Source organism: Alosa sapidissima, chromosome 8 (genome assembly GCF_018492685.1).
Source record: "Alosa sapidissima isolate fAloSap1 chromosome 8, fAloSap1.pri, whole genome shotgun sequence".
In the NCBI taxonomy this organism is placed as follows: Eukaryota; Metazoa; Chordata; class Actinopteri; order Clupeiformes; family Clupeidae; genus Alosa; species Alosa sapidissima.
This window is the reverse complement of record NC_055964.1, coordinates 9,773,882-9,791,381: the sequence shown is the minus strand read 5'-3', so window position 1 is coordinate 9,791,381 and position 17,500 is coordinate 9,773,882. Positions and strand designations below refer to the sequence as shown.

The window sequence follows — 17,500 nt, the reverse complement described above, 5'->3', positions numbered from 1 at the left end:
TGTATGGATCTGGGCTACTGGCTTCACCGAAGCGGAAGCGATGTGCTGAGCTGTCCATCTTCTATCCCTGCTTTAAATCTGCATGAGTTGGTGTTTATCACAGAGATTACGTAATCAGCATCTGCGACAGCAGTATACGGAGGGCTTAATCTGTCACTCATAAGACCACAGACCTTTGGAAGGTCGCGGATGCCCTGAAAAATGCCACCTCTGCTGTTTTCTGTATACTTGTTGCTCGGGAAAGTCTTTATGGAAGATGAAGTGATAAGTAAAACTAATGGCTCATCTCTAACTGAAGACTTCATCTGATTCTCTGTATGCTATTTTTTGGCTGGTCTTATGTAATTTATGTTCAAAGTGTTAATATGTTTACAGTAATTGTGTGACCCATGTTACAGTGTCCAGACTGTAGGCTCGCTATGCTCTTGCTCTCTCCACCAATCAAGTTCCACCAGTATCGTGTATGTGTGTTTGTGTGTCGGATTGTTTGTGTGTGTGTGCGTGTGTGTGTGTGTGTGTGTGTGTGTGTATGTGCGTCTCTGCCTGTGTGTGGTGGTGTGTGTGTGTGGTGTGTGTGTGTGCATGTGTGTGTGTGTGTGTCCGTGCGTGCGTGTGTGCATGTGTGTGTATGTGTGCATGTGTGTGTGTGTGTGTGTGTGTGTGGGTGGGTGTGTGTTTGTGTGTGCTGGATGAAGATGGGGGGGGGGGGCAGGCAATCATCAGTGAGCAGGCGGTGGTCGTGTCCTTGTGTCAAACTGGGTCGTGTTCACACATGCACGAGTATCCGAGGCTGGTGTCATCTCTCCAGTGGCAGGATTCATTAATGTTTCAACAGAGCCACCCAAGACTGCCGAGTGCCTGAATGGTTCAGTGTGACAGGGCGGGGGGTTTTGGCCAGCAACTCAAAACAGTCTAGAATGTCATGAAGAAGGAGATGAGCGAAGCTCACTGAAGCTCAAAGGCTCCTTTAAAAATGACAGCATGTGAAGGCATGTAAGGTCTGGAAAAGTAAATGCTTTGGCAAAAAGGTTTAATATACTATATACACATTCGTGCAGTTCAGTCAAGGGCAGAGTCTTACCATCTGCACTACGGGACTCTTTCACCCCATCACACTAAGATTACAAGCAGACTTAAAGTAGTATTGCATTATTATGTGTGTGTGTGTGTGTGCGTGTGTGTGTGTGGTGTGTGTGGTATGTGTGTCTGTGTGTGTGTGTGTGTGTGTTTGTGTGTGAGTGTTTGTGTGTGTGTGTGTGTGTGTGTGTGTGTGTGTGCATGTGTGTGTGTGTGTGTGTGTGTATGTGTCTTCGGATGTAGGGAGATAAAACTCTTGTCTGTCCCCAAGTCCATTTGTTGGCTAGGGGGTCTTTTATGGTGATAGAGAGAGAGAGAGAGAGAGAGAGAGAGAGAGAGAGTGAGTAGGGGCAGAATTTATAAACTATTAATTACTGTGAATTGAACATCATGAACTGTGTCAAACGATCCTTTCAAATGGTAAAGAGGTTGTGTGTCCGTGATGGCACAATGGGAAAATCACCCCAAATCAGCGGCAGACTCAAACATTCCACATGCCTCTATCCCAGACGTACACACAGACGTATGATCAGTGAGTGAGGGTGTGTGTCTGTGTGTGTGTCTGTGTGTGTGCCTGTGCGTGATATTCACTGGAACAAACAGTATCACATGACTGGCGACCTGAGCGTGAACACACATGAGCATGATGCGTAAGGCTACAGATAGTCACCACCCTTGGGAGAGGTTTGGATTTTGGCTTCGCTCTCTTACTCTGCTCAGATGACAGGTGTGTGTGTGTGTGTGTGTGTGTGTGATTGAGCAGTCATGAATGTGTATGCTGCTTGTTAATGAGGGGACCCACACCGTGAGATCAGACTCCATTCTGTGAGCTGAGCTGGTTTCCCCCTCACTGCTGTTCCACAGAAAGCCCCTGCAGCAACTCCTCAGCTGTGATGCACCAACCACTTATTCAGTTGTAAGGGTAGCTGTGTGTCTGCCTGTGTGTGTGTGTGTGTGTGGGGGGGGGGGGGTTGGGGGGTTGGGTTAGAGTGCGGATCAGGGCGCAAATTTCTGTCCGAACCCGGCCCACGTCCGACAGAGTTGCGTCCGAACCCGACCCGAACCCAACAGGCATTTTAATTTTTATGTCCGAACCCGACCCGAGCCCGACGCAGATGATGCCTCAGTTATTCCCATGCTAGTGATTAAACGTTCACGTTTGTGGATAGCCTGTCTTTTTAGCCCATTAAACGGAACACACAACAAATTGTCTACAGAATCAGATGAGCGTGCACGCACGCAGGTCACACACAGCGCACATTAACACAAGAGGCCCAAGCAAGCATAGCCTATTGAAATAGAATTCTTGTCTTACCATTATCGAAAAGTCGTGAAATGAACTGCAACAGTCTTTGAAACTACAGTGCCTCTGTCACTGATCCATATGCAGCATCGACGTTAATTGGTGCAACTCGAGGAAATCCTCATCCAGTTGAACGAGACGACCTTATAGCCTACCGGTAGCCTATGTCTTTACCACAGTATGCAACGCAAATAATCTTAAAATCTCCTGATAGGCTAACAACTTTTTTTAACGTCACCCAAGACTGTGCTTATGTGCATATGTGCATAACCATTTGTTTATGTAGTCGTGACAACGCGTGTGCATTTCAGGCTGCATGCCTGAAATGCGTTGTCACGATAAACAAATCTTGCACACAGGAAGAAAGCTATTAGGTCTTTTTTACATTTTACTTAATTCTCAAAAAACAAACGTTTGCATCATGTAAAGCAGACCTGTTGGTTACCCAACATAATAAGGAATTTTAAATGTAAAGCTTCCAATGCATATCGCCCCCATGTGTCCGAACCTGGACCGAACCCGACTACAATTTGTAGATATTTGTCACACTCTAGTTTGGGTGTGTGACGTACATGTGTTTTGTACGGGTAGGTGTGTATTTTTCTGTGATACTTGGTGCAAGTCTAGTAGGGGTGTAAAGATTAACCGATATGTATCGGTATCCGTTTTTAACGTGTAAGATACGGCTACATCGATACGTGAAGCCCCGTATCGGAAAAAAACTGAAATGAACCGGTCGTTATATCGATTTACTTGTTATGAATCGGTTAACAACCTTTTCTGTTCGCTCAGACTGTCAATTACGTTCCAAGCAGCGCGTTCATCCCACTTCCGGTTTTAAAACTATATGTGGTACGGAATTGTGGGTACTGCAGTTCGTTTTTGGTTACATTCACTGCCCAAAGTTGTCAAATGACGTCATTACCCATACATCTACTGCAACTTAAGCATGTAGCAACTTAAGCATGTGACAACTCGCTTAACTTTTGTTTTTTCGAAATCAGCGCGAAATTAAACACTTATAGCATTCCTAATCAGCAACGATAGTCTGTAGCCTTCATCAAAGACTTACCTTTGATGAAGTGATTTCCTTAATGTTAAATAATAATTTGGCCCTTGCTGCTAAAACGATGCACAAATTATTAGCCAATGATTTTGTTCATATTCACTCAGACTTGTGGCATTATAGGTTTCTGCATTAGGTCTACTGTTGGAACAAAATAAGCCCAGAGAGTTCATTGATTTGTAGGCCTATTTTATTCTTGTAGGGTAGGCTATATGAGAAAAGGCCAAGAGTTTCTTAAGCACTTTTATTTCGTTATTGTCTTACCTCAGCAAGGCTACAGCTCCATGAAAACAATCAGATATAACTCTATAAAAAATTATTTTTGTGTTGTATTTGGCTGCTGTGTTTGACTGAAATGTAGACTATTATTTTTTCATTTCAATACAGTATATGAAACAAACCTCAGTTTAGATAATCATATTCACACATTTTTTTTGCCTAATTGACAACCATGACCATGATAATTGATAATATGAAATTAATGTGCACCATGAGCAAATTATAAAAAATCTTTCAGAATGCTTTCCATTCTTGAACTGCATCAAATTGCATCGAATTGCATCGAATCGTACTGAATCGTTTTTTAAAGACATGTATCTTTTCTTGTATCGAATCGTGCCCATGTATCTAGATGCGAATCGTATCGTCTTTTACATGAGAGATTCACACCCCTAAAGTCTAGGTGTGTTTGTACTGTAAAGGTGCGACTACACAAGAATTGAACAGTAGCTGCTGAACTGGAATTCCTAGTGTGAAGGAAGTGTGTGTCATTTGGACCTCACTTGTGGTCTGACACCTTTTAAAGATCTCACACGTCTCACACGTTTGACTGAAGGGGTTATTTACATATGAAATGCACTCTACGTTGCACTTCCCCCTCATATGCATACCATTGATTCAAATGTTTGTTTCATTTACATTTCCCCCAATGGCCAGAGATTAGGTCACACAATGAAAGATGAGTTTAGAATGACTAAACTCCAGGTCACTTTTAATGTTGCGGGTACAGTGAAGGTATCTGGCAGATGCATTTGTTCATGGGGAATTAGAAACCATATCTCGGTCTTCAGATGGACATTTACGAGGACGTCCAGTTGGTTCCGATTCTTTACAGTAACTGGTCACCATGAGAGTGTAAAGGGATGTGTCAGAGTAAAGTTATGTTCCTCACCTGCATGATCTATAATCTACCTCAGGTCCTGTGAGGCAGCATATGTGTGTGTGTGTGTGTGTGTGTGTGTGTGTGTGTGTGTGTGTGTATTTGTGTGTGTATTTGTGTTTGTGTGAGTGTGTATTTGTGTGTGTGTGTGTGTGTATTAGTGTGTGTATTGGTGTGTGTGTGTGTGTGTGTGTGTGTGTGTATTTGTGTAATTTGTGTATGTCTGTGTGTGTGTGTGTGTGTGTGTGTGTGTGTGTGTGTGTGTGTGTGTGTGTGTGTGTATTTGTATTTGTATTTGTGTCTGTGTGTGTGTGTTTGTGTGTGTGTGTGTGTGTGTGTGTGTGTATTTGTATTTGTGTCTGTGTGTGTGTGTGTTTGTGTGTGTGTGTGTGTGTGTGTGTGTGTGTGTGTGTGTGTGTGTGTGTGTGTATTCGTATTTGTGTGTGTGTGTGTGTGTGTGTGTGTGTGTGTGTGTGTGTGTTTCTGGGCCTTGACCTTAGGTAGGTCAGCTCAGTGATCCAGGCTTAGAGAGAGCTGAGTGTGCCAGCAGGGCAGCATGAATCTGCAAGGGTTTCAACACACACACACACACACACGAGCACGCACACGCACACACAAAAAAAATGTACTGTACATGCACTACACACACCCACCGTATGTAGTATGCACAGTGCTGTGTTGTTCAGGGGTCAAAGCCTTTCTGATGCAGAGCAAATATCACTGACCCTTCAGGTAATTTCTCATCAAGATTATGAGTCTCTCTTTCTCTCTTACACACTCACACACACACACACACACACACAGAGAGAGAGAGAGAGAGAGAGAGGAGAGAGAGAGAGAGAGAGAGAGGAGAATCATAGAAAATCATAAAATTGTCTTTTAGGACATGCTCTGTCATCTACCAATCAGCATGTAAAAACTGGTTTAAATGTTTGTTGATGTTGTTACTTTAAGCTTGCTTTATTTGCGAAAAAACATGGTCTATATTATTCTAAAATGAAAAGAGTAGGTCTTCTTGAGAGATTCGACATAGAAAGAAACTGCCTCTAAACTAAAGAAAGCCTCGTATATTCGAATTACAGACATTTCAGCATTACGCTCATCAGTGAAGGGGGGGGGGGGGGGGGGGGGTCCTGCGCTGCGCTCTGATTGGCTATCCACTGCCGGGTGGTAGTAGCGTTAAGAGTACTGCCTTTCCTAGGTTCGGCACTCGCACTTGCAGTTGCGCGCGGAGAGTACGTTTCTACTGTTGGATGTTCCTCTGAAGCATCGGCTTTGGATATTTCAGTGTGTCGAAGCATATCGTGATTGAAACATGCAGACGGAGTCTCTACCGCTGTGAGCCATATATTGAATTGAGGGACAATATTGTCTGCTCGGATTTTGTTTCGGGAATTTATTTCAAAGGCTTAGCTACATCTCTGTACATTTCTGGAGTCTCACTTGTGGATTTCATACCATCACCCCGAACTACAGGTGTCTAATTTTGAGGTAATTTGCTCTTCTGTGTGTTTATTTTCTTCGTCGTTATATTCTAGTTTAACATTTAGCTAATTGCAAATAACAACGGCTACTGTCCATTGTCATTGACATTATTAGCTTTATACTGTTTTGTGTAGTCTACATTAGGTATACAGAATTAACAAATTGAAAATCATTGCCATTTATTTCGTGACTATTCTTGTTACTTATAGGTGTCATTTGCATTTATTACATAAATGCTGTTTAGACCTATGGAACACCGGTAGCGTCGTTGAGCTGTTAATTATCATTATGCTTAATGTTCAGCTGTTCTTCTTTAAACAGCTGAACGAACCTGTCTCGCTGACTCCAAGAAACATGTTGGTCTGAGAGCGAGTTGATATGCAGTTTCTCGGCGTTTCTGTTGTTTGTCGTAATTAATGCAGCGAGTGTCCTGTCTGTGCGGGGTTGTGGATAGTGTCTTACAATTAGTGCCACTCTGCGGCTATTTTTACATTGTACTTTGCCGAGGGTTAAGTGGATTCACTCTCTCTCTCTCCGAAGGCATCCAGTGATTACTGTGGCTAATCCTTATTTCTAAAAAAAAAAGAGACTGGCCAACTCACCTATTGAACAAACTCGGTTAGTTCGTTTTTGGTACGACTGATATGCGCTTTGTTTAGGGTAATGTTTATGCTTCGGCTGGGCGACTGTAAATGTTAGAAAGACTTATCGGTGTTTGGCATGCAGTTCTTCGGGGACTTTGGCCAGGGTAAAGATTATGTATCGTGCTTCAAGACACGCAGAGATCTCAATGGGAGGTTTATCCGACTCAGTCTGACCACGGATTCCCCGCGGCGCGACCCTCACCTAGTCCTTTACGCACCCTTCGTGCTCGCATTCCAACGCGACCAGGCCAGCTGTCTGTAGTCTCAAGAAGAATTTTAAGATTGGACTGGCGGCGTTCTGTCAAACTCATTTGTGAGATTATCGATGAGATGGTGTTGTTGTCTTTGCGCTGGCGTAGTCCAGGCACAAGTGATAGCGCAGCCTCCTAACAACAGGGGGTCTCCTCGTCACCTACTTAAAGGAATGAATGGAACTTCCTCAAGTTAGTTCTGAGTAAATATCGGGATTGGGGGGGTTGGGTTGTTGTTAGTTTAGTGGCCCTCCCTCAAAACACTGAACTGGTCACTGACGTTAGATGTGTGGGAATTGGACCTATCCCTGTTATCACCTTTATGGCACCCCTTACCCATCTCGTCCCTCTCCTTTGCCTCTCTTTCTCTCTCTTTCTTTCTCTTTATTCTCTGTCCCCCCCTACTCCCATAAAGTCATTAGCACCTCATCATCTCCTGGTTGGGAGTCTTCCTGGGCTCGCCCTAATACTGGGTTACCCGCCCAACCCAACATGAGAGGTGGGAGCGGGAACGTGTGGGAAGGGAAACAAAATGCCTTGTTCTTTCCCTGTCTTGGGTCAGATTTGAGGTCAGGTGGGCTCCGGTAACTGCCTAGCTTAAGCCCTAAGGCCTGTGGGGGGACCTGCCCCACTGCTGACAGTTAGTCACTGAGTCACAGCAGTCCACTGGTGAGCTGGTGCGGTGGGAGCAGTTGTCAGTTAGGTGGGTCACTGCCGTGTGAGGATGACATGGAGTGCTATACATACACACACACAGAGACATCCACCCAACCACCTACAGACTCACACACACACACACATACACATGCTGTGAGAACCAAAACAGGGGTGCCCGTCATGGATTAGGTGGAGCAGGCCACTGGGTTTAGCGATGACTTAGTATCTGCCTCCTACCCTGGCAGGCAGCGCATCGCCACGCCAGCGGCCATCCCATAATGATGTTTGTGTGTGTGTCTCTCTCTCTGTGCGCCGGGGGGGAGCCTGGCATTGTTTGTCACCTGCAGCCTGACTGGGAGCACGCTCAGATGTCAGCCTTATGTGAGTGTGTGTGTGTGTGTGTGTGTGTGTGTGTGTGTGTGTGTTGAGTGTGTGGTGTTTGGCTCTGACTTGTTTCATGCTGCGGTGGGATTATGGCCCTCTGCAGCTCAGGAGGGGAGAGAGGCCTGCTTGGCGTGGGTTGTAGTGGAGTAGGTTTGTGTGTGTGGTGTGTGTGTGTGTGTGATGGGGGGGGGGGGGGGGGGGGGTGGATTGCTGTCCCCTAGGGACTAGTTGGCACCATGCCTGCACTGTTGGTCAGATCAGCAACAGAATAAAGTGGAGTGTTTAGCTCACACAGACTTTGAGCATTTTGATATAGGAGCAAATCTGTGCAGTACACTCTGTGTTGTCCGTAGGGCCACTGTACAGTCATTCTGACTGACTACTCCAATACTGAGAGAAGTAGCCGGAACAGGAGGTCAGTTTGTGGTGGCGCTAAGTGTCTATATGTCACTGTGGCAGTAATTGTGTAAATGTGCTTTCTTTGGCAACTGCTAACTGCTGCCATGGTTGGCTGATTGCCACCAGAACCCTGCAGTGGAGGCTTCGGAGGCTCTACCTGTTGGAACCTTAGAGAGCTGGGAGAGGAGGGCAGGCGGCCACGGGATTTGTGCCAGGCTGCTGTGGGCCGTGAGTCTGTACGCGCCGCAGAGACGGGCAGCCGTGTGTGTGTTGATCAGGGATGGGAGAGAGCAGGGCGAAGGGGGAAAGGGGCGAGCTGTGCAAGGGAAGAGTTTCCCGCTGGCGTGTCCGGGGTGTCCGGGGTGCGCTTTAGGAAATGAATACTGGAGCTCGGGAGTCCCCTGTAAAGCCAGGGTGTGAAGCTGATGCCTGAGCTGAGCTGAGTGCTTTTTTAATGGGGTGCTGCTGACTCGCCTCGTGGGCTGGTCCTAGACACAAAGCATGAGACTACAGTGTGTGTGTGTGTGTGTGTAACAGGACCTGTGTGATGGTAGTGAAAGCCTCCACTCTTGACATTGATTATTCCTGCTGTGTGTTTGTGTGTGTGTGTGTGTGTGTGTGTGTGTGTGTGTGTGTGTGTGTGTGTGTGTGTGTGTGTGTGTGTGTGTGTGTGTGTGCACTATTGATGAGCTGAATTGGAGAAACACATGGAGCAACAGATGCTCAGGGTGCAGCCCTGACTTCTCAGCCTGGTCCTTTCTCATGTTAATAACTTTTCTGATGGAGAGAGAGAGAGAGAGAGAGAGAGAGAGAGGAGGGAGGATAAGGGGGGGGGGTGGTGGTGTAAGGATCCTGGCAACGCCCCCGCCTCCCCCTCCCTACCCTGCCCAAAAGCAGTCCAACTCTGGCACTGGGCTGCTGAAATTTGAAATTGGGAAGAATAGGCAGGCGGCCATTGTGCTGTGTGGGTGGGTGCGTGTAGTGGGTGTTTGAAAGCTGAATAGGCTAGTGGCAACTGGTGTGTGGGTGTGGGTTGTGTGTGTGTGTGTGTGTGTGTGTGTTTCTGTGTGTGTGTGCATGAATACGTCTGCATATGTATAAATATGCGCAGCTATTTGTGAACGTGTGTGTTTCTGTGTTTGTTTGTGTGTGTGTGTGTGTGTGTGTGTGTGTGTGTGTATGTCTGCATGCCTGCATTGCTTATGTCTTTGTGTGGTGTGCACATGCCGGCTGAGGCCAGTTGGCAGCTTTGAGGTGGTGGCTGTTCGTGTGTGTGTGTGTGTGTGTGTGTGTGTGTGTGTGTGGTGCATATCAGTGATCTAAGTGCTGTCTGTGAATAGGCAGGCGGCCATTGGGGAGGCTCTTTGTTGTGGGGTTCCCTTTTGCCCCGTGCCGGGGCTCCTGAATGCCTGCATTGTGCATCCGTGTGGACCCATCAGAGCAGGCTCATCTCCATATCTCTCTCTCTCTCTCTCTCCTCTCCCTCTTCCTCTCTCTCCTCTCTCTCTTCTCTCCTCTCTCTCTCTCGCCACAGTCCATTTTAGAGGAGACTGAGACTGAGACTGAGACTGAACAAGATGAGTGAGCAACATGATCACCATGGCAATATACTTCACACACACACATATGACTCAGCAACACACACACACACACACACACACACACACACAGGCACAGGCACATGCGTGGACACCACACACACATACACACAACCATGTCCTTAGGGTAGTACTGACACTTATAAGACCGTCTTGAAGTGGACAGCACGTTGCCTTCTCCTCGTGTTTAAAAGTAGTGAAAGAATCCCATAGAAAAGAATCACACACACACACACACACACACACACACACACACACAAACAGGGAGGAGAGAGAGAGAATAATGGCTCTTTTCAAAACAGAACACATTTCCCAAGGCGCATCCTTTTTGCCTGCCGTCGCCCCTGCCCACCCATGCCACTATACCCCTCCTGGGCATCGTCTGTGCCACATAGCTGGGCACGTTACAGTGTACTCCACGTGAGCTAGCCGGACGAAGGGTCGAGGGGATTACGGGTGCCTTAAGCCCCAGTGCGGGCAGCGCTGAGCGGGCACGGTGGCACGGGATTAGGGCTTGGCACGCTGGAGCTCCTGCTCGCCCGTGGCCCACAGCCCTGCTGCTGCCGGTCAACAAGGCTGGATTAAAAGAGCAGCATGGCAGGGCTCAGAGAGAGAGAGAGAGAGAGAGAGAGAGAGAGAGAGAGAGAGAGAGAGAGAGAGAGAGAGAGGGAGAGAGAGAGAGAGAGAGGAGAGAGAGAGAGAGAGAGAGAGAGAGAGAGAGATGCATAGGAAGAAAGGGGGATATGCAGAGGGAGAGATGGAGGGAGAGTGATGAAGAGAAATGGAGAGATGGATAGAGAGAGAGAGCTGCAGATAGAGGGAGAGATGGATAGAGAGAGCTGCAGATAAGAGAAGGAGAGAGAGCTGCAGATAGAGGGAGAGATGGATAGAGAGAGTTGCAGATAGAGGGAGAGATAGATAGAGAGAGAGAGAGAGCTGCAGATAGAGGGAGAGATGGATAGAGAGAGCTGCAGATAGAGGGAGCAGACTTGGTTGGACAGTGTCCTGCACATCCCTGTAGATCCCATTCCAAGGTTGACCATTTTCCACTCCGCTTGCTGTGATGATTTTCTGTGGGAGGAGAGTGATTGAGGGTAGGCCAGGGGGTGTGGTGCTGTTGGAGGAGGATGCTGTAATGTTCAACTGGCAGATGAGCTGCCTTGCCAATAAAAGCCGGAATACTGCAGAGCAGCCCGCATACGCCGCATAGCCTGGCCCTTGCCAGAAACAACACACACAGACACACACCACACACACACACACACGGGCTTGTCGTCTTGCCAAGATGAGCTGTAATAATAACAAACATGCTGAGTGTTCTCCTCTTCCTCGCTCTCCTCCCAGGACAAGATGCCTCAGACACCACCCTTCACGGGCGTGTTTCCCAACAGCGCCTACAACAAGAACCTCTACCAGACAAAGGAAGAGCACTACGGGGGCCTCTATTACCATGACAACACGCTTGTCTCGGGGTCGCTGGAGGCCCTCATCCAGCATCTGGTGCCCACAGTGGACCACTACCCCGACGTGAGTTTGCTCTGCTTCAGCAGTGTCTGGGGGAGTGGAGGGGCTTTTGGCTAATTGCAAGTCACACAGGTCGATGTGACGTCATTTGTTTTTCTAAAACACTCTCTTTCTCTTTCTCTGTCGTTCTTTTCTCTCCCCATCTACTTTTTTGACCTCTCTGGATCTGCTGTGATCTCTCCTGTTTCCCCTCTTCTTTTCTTCCTCTCTCTCTCTCTTGTCTCTCTCTCTCTCTTGTCTTTTCCTTCTCTCCCTCCACAGAGGACGTACATCTTCACATTCCTGCTGAGTTCGCGGCTCTTCATCCACCCCTGTGAGCTCATGTCTAAGATCTGCCACCTGTGTGTGGACCATCAGAGACTCTCCGACCCTCAGGCTGACAAGGTATCATCCCAAGCGCCCCGACTTTACAACAATATACAACACAACACCCCAATATACAATACAGCACCCCAACATTATACCTCAGTACCCAAATGTACATCTCAGGAACCCAAAATCACACACCAGCATCTAACCATACAAAAAACCCCTAAAATCTGACCTCGGCACAGAGGAAACCCCAAAACACAAGACACAACACAAGCCCCCCCCCCCCCCCCCCCAAATCACACTGCAAAATCACACTGCAAAATCACATGTGCAACAGTCCTCCCACATTCACTGAAGGTAGAGTGCAATGTTATAGCAAGGCATAGGCGCACAATCACGGGATTGTGTAATCACAGGACCTCAGACACACAGCAATGTGTGAGGACATACAGCACAGACACTTGTCCAGACTCTATAGATCCGTGGACACATTTATGTAACTATTCTCCGTGTGAGTCACTATGCACAGCTACTGGCCACTGGCTGTCCTGCTACTGCGAATGTCCTGGAGTCAGAGTTCTGTGTTCTATCATGCACACATGAGCACACACACACACACGCACGCGCGCACACACACACACACACACACACACACACACAAACACTTACACAGGTCAGGTCTATTCTGTGTAAGTCACACTCACATGTGTAGCCCTGCTTCTGTAAATGTCCCCGAGTCAGAGATGTTCTCAGTCAAACAGTCAAAACACACACACGCACACAGGCAGGTCAGGAAGTCGGCAAAACCTCATGGCTCATCAGGGAGGCTTATCTGTGTCTCCGCACTGTGTACAAAGGGTCCCGGGGGGCTTGAAGTGTGTGTGTGTGTGTGTGTGTTGTGTGTGTGTGTGTGTGTGTGTGTGTGTGTGTGTGTGTGTATGAACGGGGCCTCTGTGTTTGTCATCTGATTCAGGTCTGTTGTATATTGTGTGGCTGACACATGGCTGTGTGTGTGTGTGTGTGTGTGTGTGTGTGTGCGTTCCCTCTGTAGATGCGACTGAGGAAGATGGCTCCTAAGGTGCTGCAGCTCCTTACAGAATGGACGGAGACATTCCCATACGACTTCCGTGACGAGAGGACAATGAGGAGCCTCAAGGAGCTCACACAACGCCTGGCCAGTGGGTGACGAGGTAAGACATACAACCACACACACACACACACACACACACACACACACACACACACACACACACACACACACACACCACACACGCACACAGACACTGTAGACCTATATAAAAACACACAAGCTCCAGACCCATGTATACACACTGAAACACACACACACACGCACACATGCACACACACATACACACACACCCACACACACTCATACGCACACACACACCATTTGTATGACATGGAGGTGTGTGTTAGTCTGTGTGTGACAGAGGTGTGTGTTGCAATGAGTGACAGGTGATGAAACGAGGCTTGAACCAGCCCTGTCCACACAGCATGTGGTGTAGGGAGCAGGGGACTCGACTGGGGGATGGGGGCGCAGGTCTGTCTCTGTGTGTGTGTGTGTGTCTGTGTGTGTGTGTGTGTGTGTGTGTGTGTGTGTGTGTGTGTGTGTGTGTGTGTGTGTGTTGGGGAGGGTGATCAGTCACAAAGCCGCTTGCGGGAGGCCACAACACGGTTGAGTGAAAATCTCTATTGTCACTAGGAGCCGGTTTGTGTGTGTGTGTGTGTGTGTGTGTGTGAGGGGTGTGTGTGTGTGTGTTGTGTGTGTGTGTGTGTGTGTGTGAGGGGTGTGTGTGTGAGGGGGGTGTGTGTGAGGGGGGGTGTGTGTGAGGGGTGTGTGTGTGAGTGTGTGTGAGGTGTGATGTGTGTGTGTGTGTGTGTGTGTGCGTGTGTGTGTGTGAGGGGTGTGTGTGTGGTGTGGTGTGTGTGTGTGTGTGTGTGGGGTGTGTGTGGTGTGTGTGTGTGTGTGTGTGTGTGTGGTGTGTGTGAGGGGGTGTGGGGAGTAGCTGGCAGCTTTTGTCCACGCCATCACTCTTCCTTTAGCCAGCATTTGAATTGTTCCCCAATCGCTGACTCCGGAATCAAAGGCTTATGTGCTTAACTTTCCTCAGTCCATCCATGTGGTGTGTGTGTGTGTGGTGTGTGTCTCTTTCTGTGTTGTTCACTACTTGCACTTTTTTTCACTGGGGGATGATCGTCATGCCTCCACTGATTCTGAGTATTTTAGAACTGGAGAAGTGGCTAGGGGCTTTTGAAACTTTTTAAATAGATAGACGTTTTTTCCTCTCTCCTTAAGCATGCGTCACGCACACACCGCCTCCAAGCTCAGCAGTGGGGGTCACCTCCTGTTCCTCAGCTTATAGTCCCTTTTTCTCCTGATCCTCCATGCCGGCTAACTACCCCTCGTCCACTGCAAGCTGTTCTGGATGTTAAGGAGACACTCTGTTCCTCAGTAATTGTGTTACAGAGTCCTCTCGTCCTCAATGTTCTGTCCTCGGCTGTACCCCCTGTCAGATTTGCCTTTCATTCGGTCAGTCATTCGGTCAGTCAGTCAGTCAGTCGGGTCGCTCATGTCCTCAGGGGAAAGACTTCTTCTGCTGGTCCTTTAGAACATTTTATTCTGTTAGGTGGGTTAGGAGAGAATAAGAATAGCATGTTCAGAATATATAGATACACACACACACACACACACACACACACATCTGTGCACACTGGTATCAGATGACTAATTAGTTTCAAGGACACACACACACACGCACACACGCGCACACACACACACACACACACACACACACACACACACACACACACACACACACACACACACACACACACACACACACACACCACCAGATAGTCAGAGAGATGATGTCATCATATACAGGCCATTCTGTCGTCACTTTACCCCAGTGGCACATTGAGCACAGTGAACACATGTGAGTATTGATCGGCCACTAAGATGTAGATAAATGAGAATATTGATTAAGGAGCTGATTAGACTGTTTTAGGTGATTGATCTAATCCTGTCATGGTCTCATGATCAGTGTGTGTGTGTGTGTGTGTGTGTGTGTGTGTGTGTGTGTGTGTGTGTGTGTGTGTGTGTGTGTGTCTGTTTTGATGTCCTGTGAGGTAAAACTGAGGCTATTTAGCATATGGCGTTTAACTTTGTACTCCGTCTGTGGCTGTTCTGCCACAATTGTGTATAAAATCCCAAACCAGATACAGTCAACTTAAACACTGAATATAAGTCTTCATCAGTGACATGTATTTTGTGAGTTATCACAAAGAGCTCTCTCTCTGTCCATGAGTTCAACTTGATTTCAGACATTTCTGGAGGATCTGTGTTGTGTGTGTTTTTTTTAAGGCAGATTCTAAGCGAGATATCTATGTTCCCTTTTTAAGCTGTGTTTGTCTCCATCCATAGTGGCACCATGTCTGTGACTAATTGGGTGGAAATGAGCCTCTGTACGCTTCCTCAAGAGCTCAGACCTTCTGCTCCAAACAGCTCCTCTAGTAACACCCCCCCCAACCCCCAATGATGTGTGTGTGTGTGTGTGTGTGTGTGTGTGTGTGTGTGTGTGTTTCTGCTTGTGTGATGATGTGACTGCCCTCCCCTCCTGCCAACAAGACCATGACAAGTAGCACAAGGAGGCACTGAAGAAATCTTCTGTGCAGGGGACCTGCTAGTAAAAGAATCCAAAGTATCCAAAGTGTGGCCTCCTCTCGTTTTCTGTCACGAAAAGGCCAAGGAGAGAGAGAGAGAGAGAGAGAGAGAGAGAGAGAGAGAGCGTTTACTGTAGGTCTGCATGAACAAGACGGCTGGCTCTGCCGACATACTGCGGCATGGGAACAGCCAGACCACAGGAGAACAGACCAGGTTCGTCTTTACCCGTCCAATCATGGTCAAGTTTTGTCTTCTGGCAGGAAACCCACAAGTAAGACAATGGGGTCAGCGGAACTTTGGATTCTTTTTCTTTCTTTCATTCCTTCCAGGACACAAATGAAAGAGTAAACAAAACACACAGTCATGGCCTCGCTGTGTTTGGACACAGAGTTCCGAATTCCAATTCAGAAGTGCTTTTCTGGCATGACGAATAGACCACTAGTGTTGCCAAAGCAGTTGTTAAATACAAAGAACGAGAGTTCATTTCCTCAGCAGCCACGGCGATGGACCGGAGTGCCTGTGGTAGTGGCTACCCTGCAGTGGCCAAACTGTGTGTGTGTGTGTGTGTGTGTCTGCAGTACCCTGCAGTGGCCAGGCTTTGGCCGGCTTGCAGCTGACCCAGGAAGCGCAGTCTGCTTCCCAGCGGTCAGTCGGGCTGGTGGACTGGACGGACGGGCCCTTTCCTGCTCCAGGAGCCAGGAATAGTTTTCCTGGTGAAGAGAACATCTGTGAGCCGTGGTTCTTTACCGCTGGGCCCAGCCTCAGTGGCCCTGGGTTTTCTGCCTGCGCAGACTGTCATTATGGATGCGGTTCTCCGCGGTGCTGTGTGGTTCTGCTCGCCCATAAACGAGCGTGAGTGCCGGCGACGGCCTGTTATCTGGGCCGGTGGTTTCGGGTCGTGATTCTTGGGGGTGCTATTCCTGGAACCGGAGGGAGCAAAACAGCGGAGGAGAAGCTCCTGCCTGGAGTTGTTTTCTTCACAGGAGAGGCGCAGAGAGAGAAATAGAGAAATAGAGAGAGAGAGAGAGAGGAGAGAGAGAGAGAGGAGAGAGAGAGAGAGAGAGAGAGAGAGAGAGAGAGAGAGAGAGAGAGCTGGATTAGGATGAAGAAAAAGTGAGAAGGAGAGAGAGATAGGGATCAAGAAGGAGAGGAATAAGGCTAAAGATAGAAAGAGTTAGTGTTCGAGTGGGATAGAAAGATAGAGATAAAGAGATCAAGAGGAAGAGAAAGAAAGAAAAATGGAAAGAGAGATAGAAGGGGAGTAGTGTGGAGAAATCATGGCAACGTTACCCTGGAGAGGAGATGGCCAGAGACCTGGGCTGAAGTCAGAGCACAAGGCCGTCTGTCACTTTCTCTTGTTGCCAAGGCGATGGAAGAATCTCAAAAGCAGCTTTTCTGCCGCCGAGCTGGTCATAATAGTAGATGTATTTGTGAGTGTGTGTGTGTGTGTGTGTGAGGGCCCTCGTGCTGCAGGTTAATGCCAGCTAGTTATCTCCAAGTGTGGGCCCTACTAAATATAGCACTCAGCTGGTGGTCGGCACGGAAGCCCACTCAGCCATATGGCGAGCCATGGAGAGTGGCGTGGAGTGGGGTGGCGGAGACAATCCTTTCTGATCTCATCTCGCTAGCCTGTGAGTGTGAGTGGGAGTGGGAGTGGGAGTGTGAGTGTGTGTGTAAGTGTGAGTGTGTGTGTGTGTGTGTGTGTGTGTGTGTGTGTGTGTGTTGAATGCTCACACATAGGGTGCTACTCCTCACCCTCTCTGTAGCTCTTGATTTGATTTGCCTTCCTTTAAACACTTTTGACCAAATGACTAAGAAAAACTAACAAAGTCAAATAATATTATGCTATTTTTAATTTAAATTGTGCGGTACAAATCATTGCAATGAGTCTCAAACAGCACAGCACTTATCAGAATGTATATATTATAACTACTTGTTATCTGCGTATGGGCCTGG

The 17,500-nt window shown here is 47.8% G+C and overlaps 1 protein-coding gene across 1 annotated transcript in view; it reads left to right on the top strand.

Annotated features, from left to right (window-relative positions):
• Positions 1-17,500, top strand: part of rasgef1ba (RasGEF domain family, member 1Ba) — a 44,641-nt gene that overhangs the window by 13,362 nt on the left and 13,779 nt on the right. Inside the window, 3 exon segments of the mRNA XM_042101538.1 lie at positions 11,368-11,550; positions 11,809-11,931; positions 12,911-13,042. Coding sequence (XP_041957472.1) covers positions 11,368-11,550; positions 11,809-11,931; positions 12,911-13,042 — 438 coding nt within the window.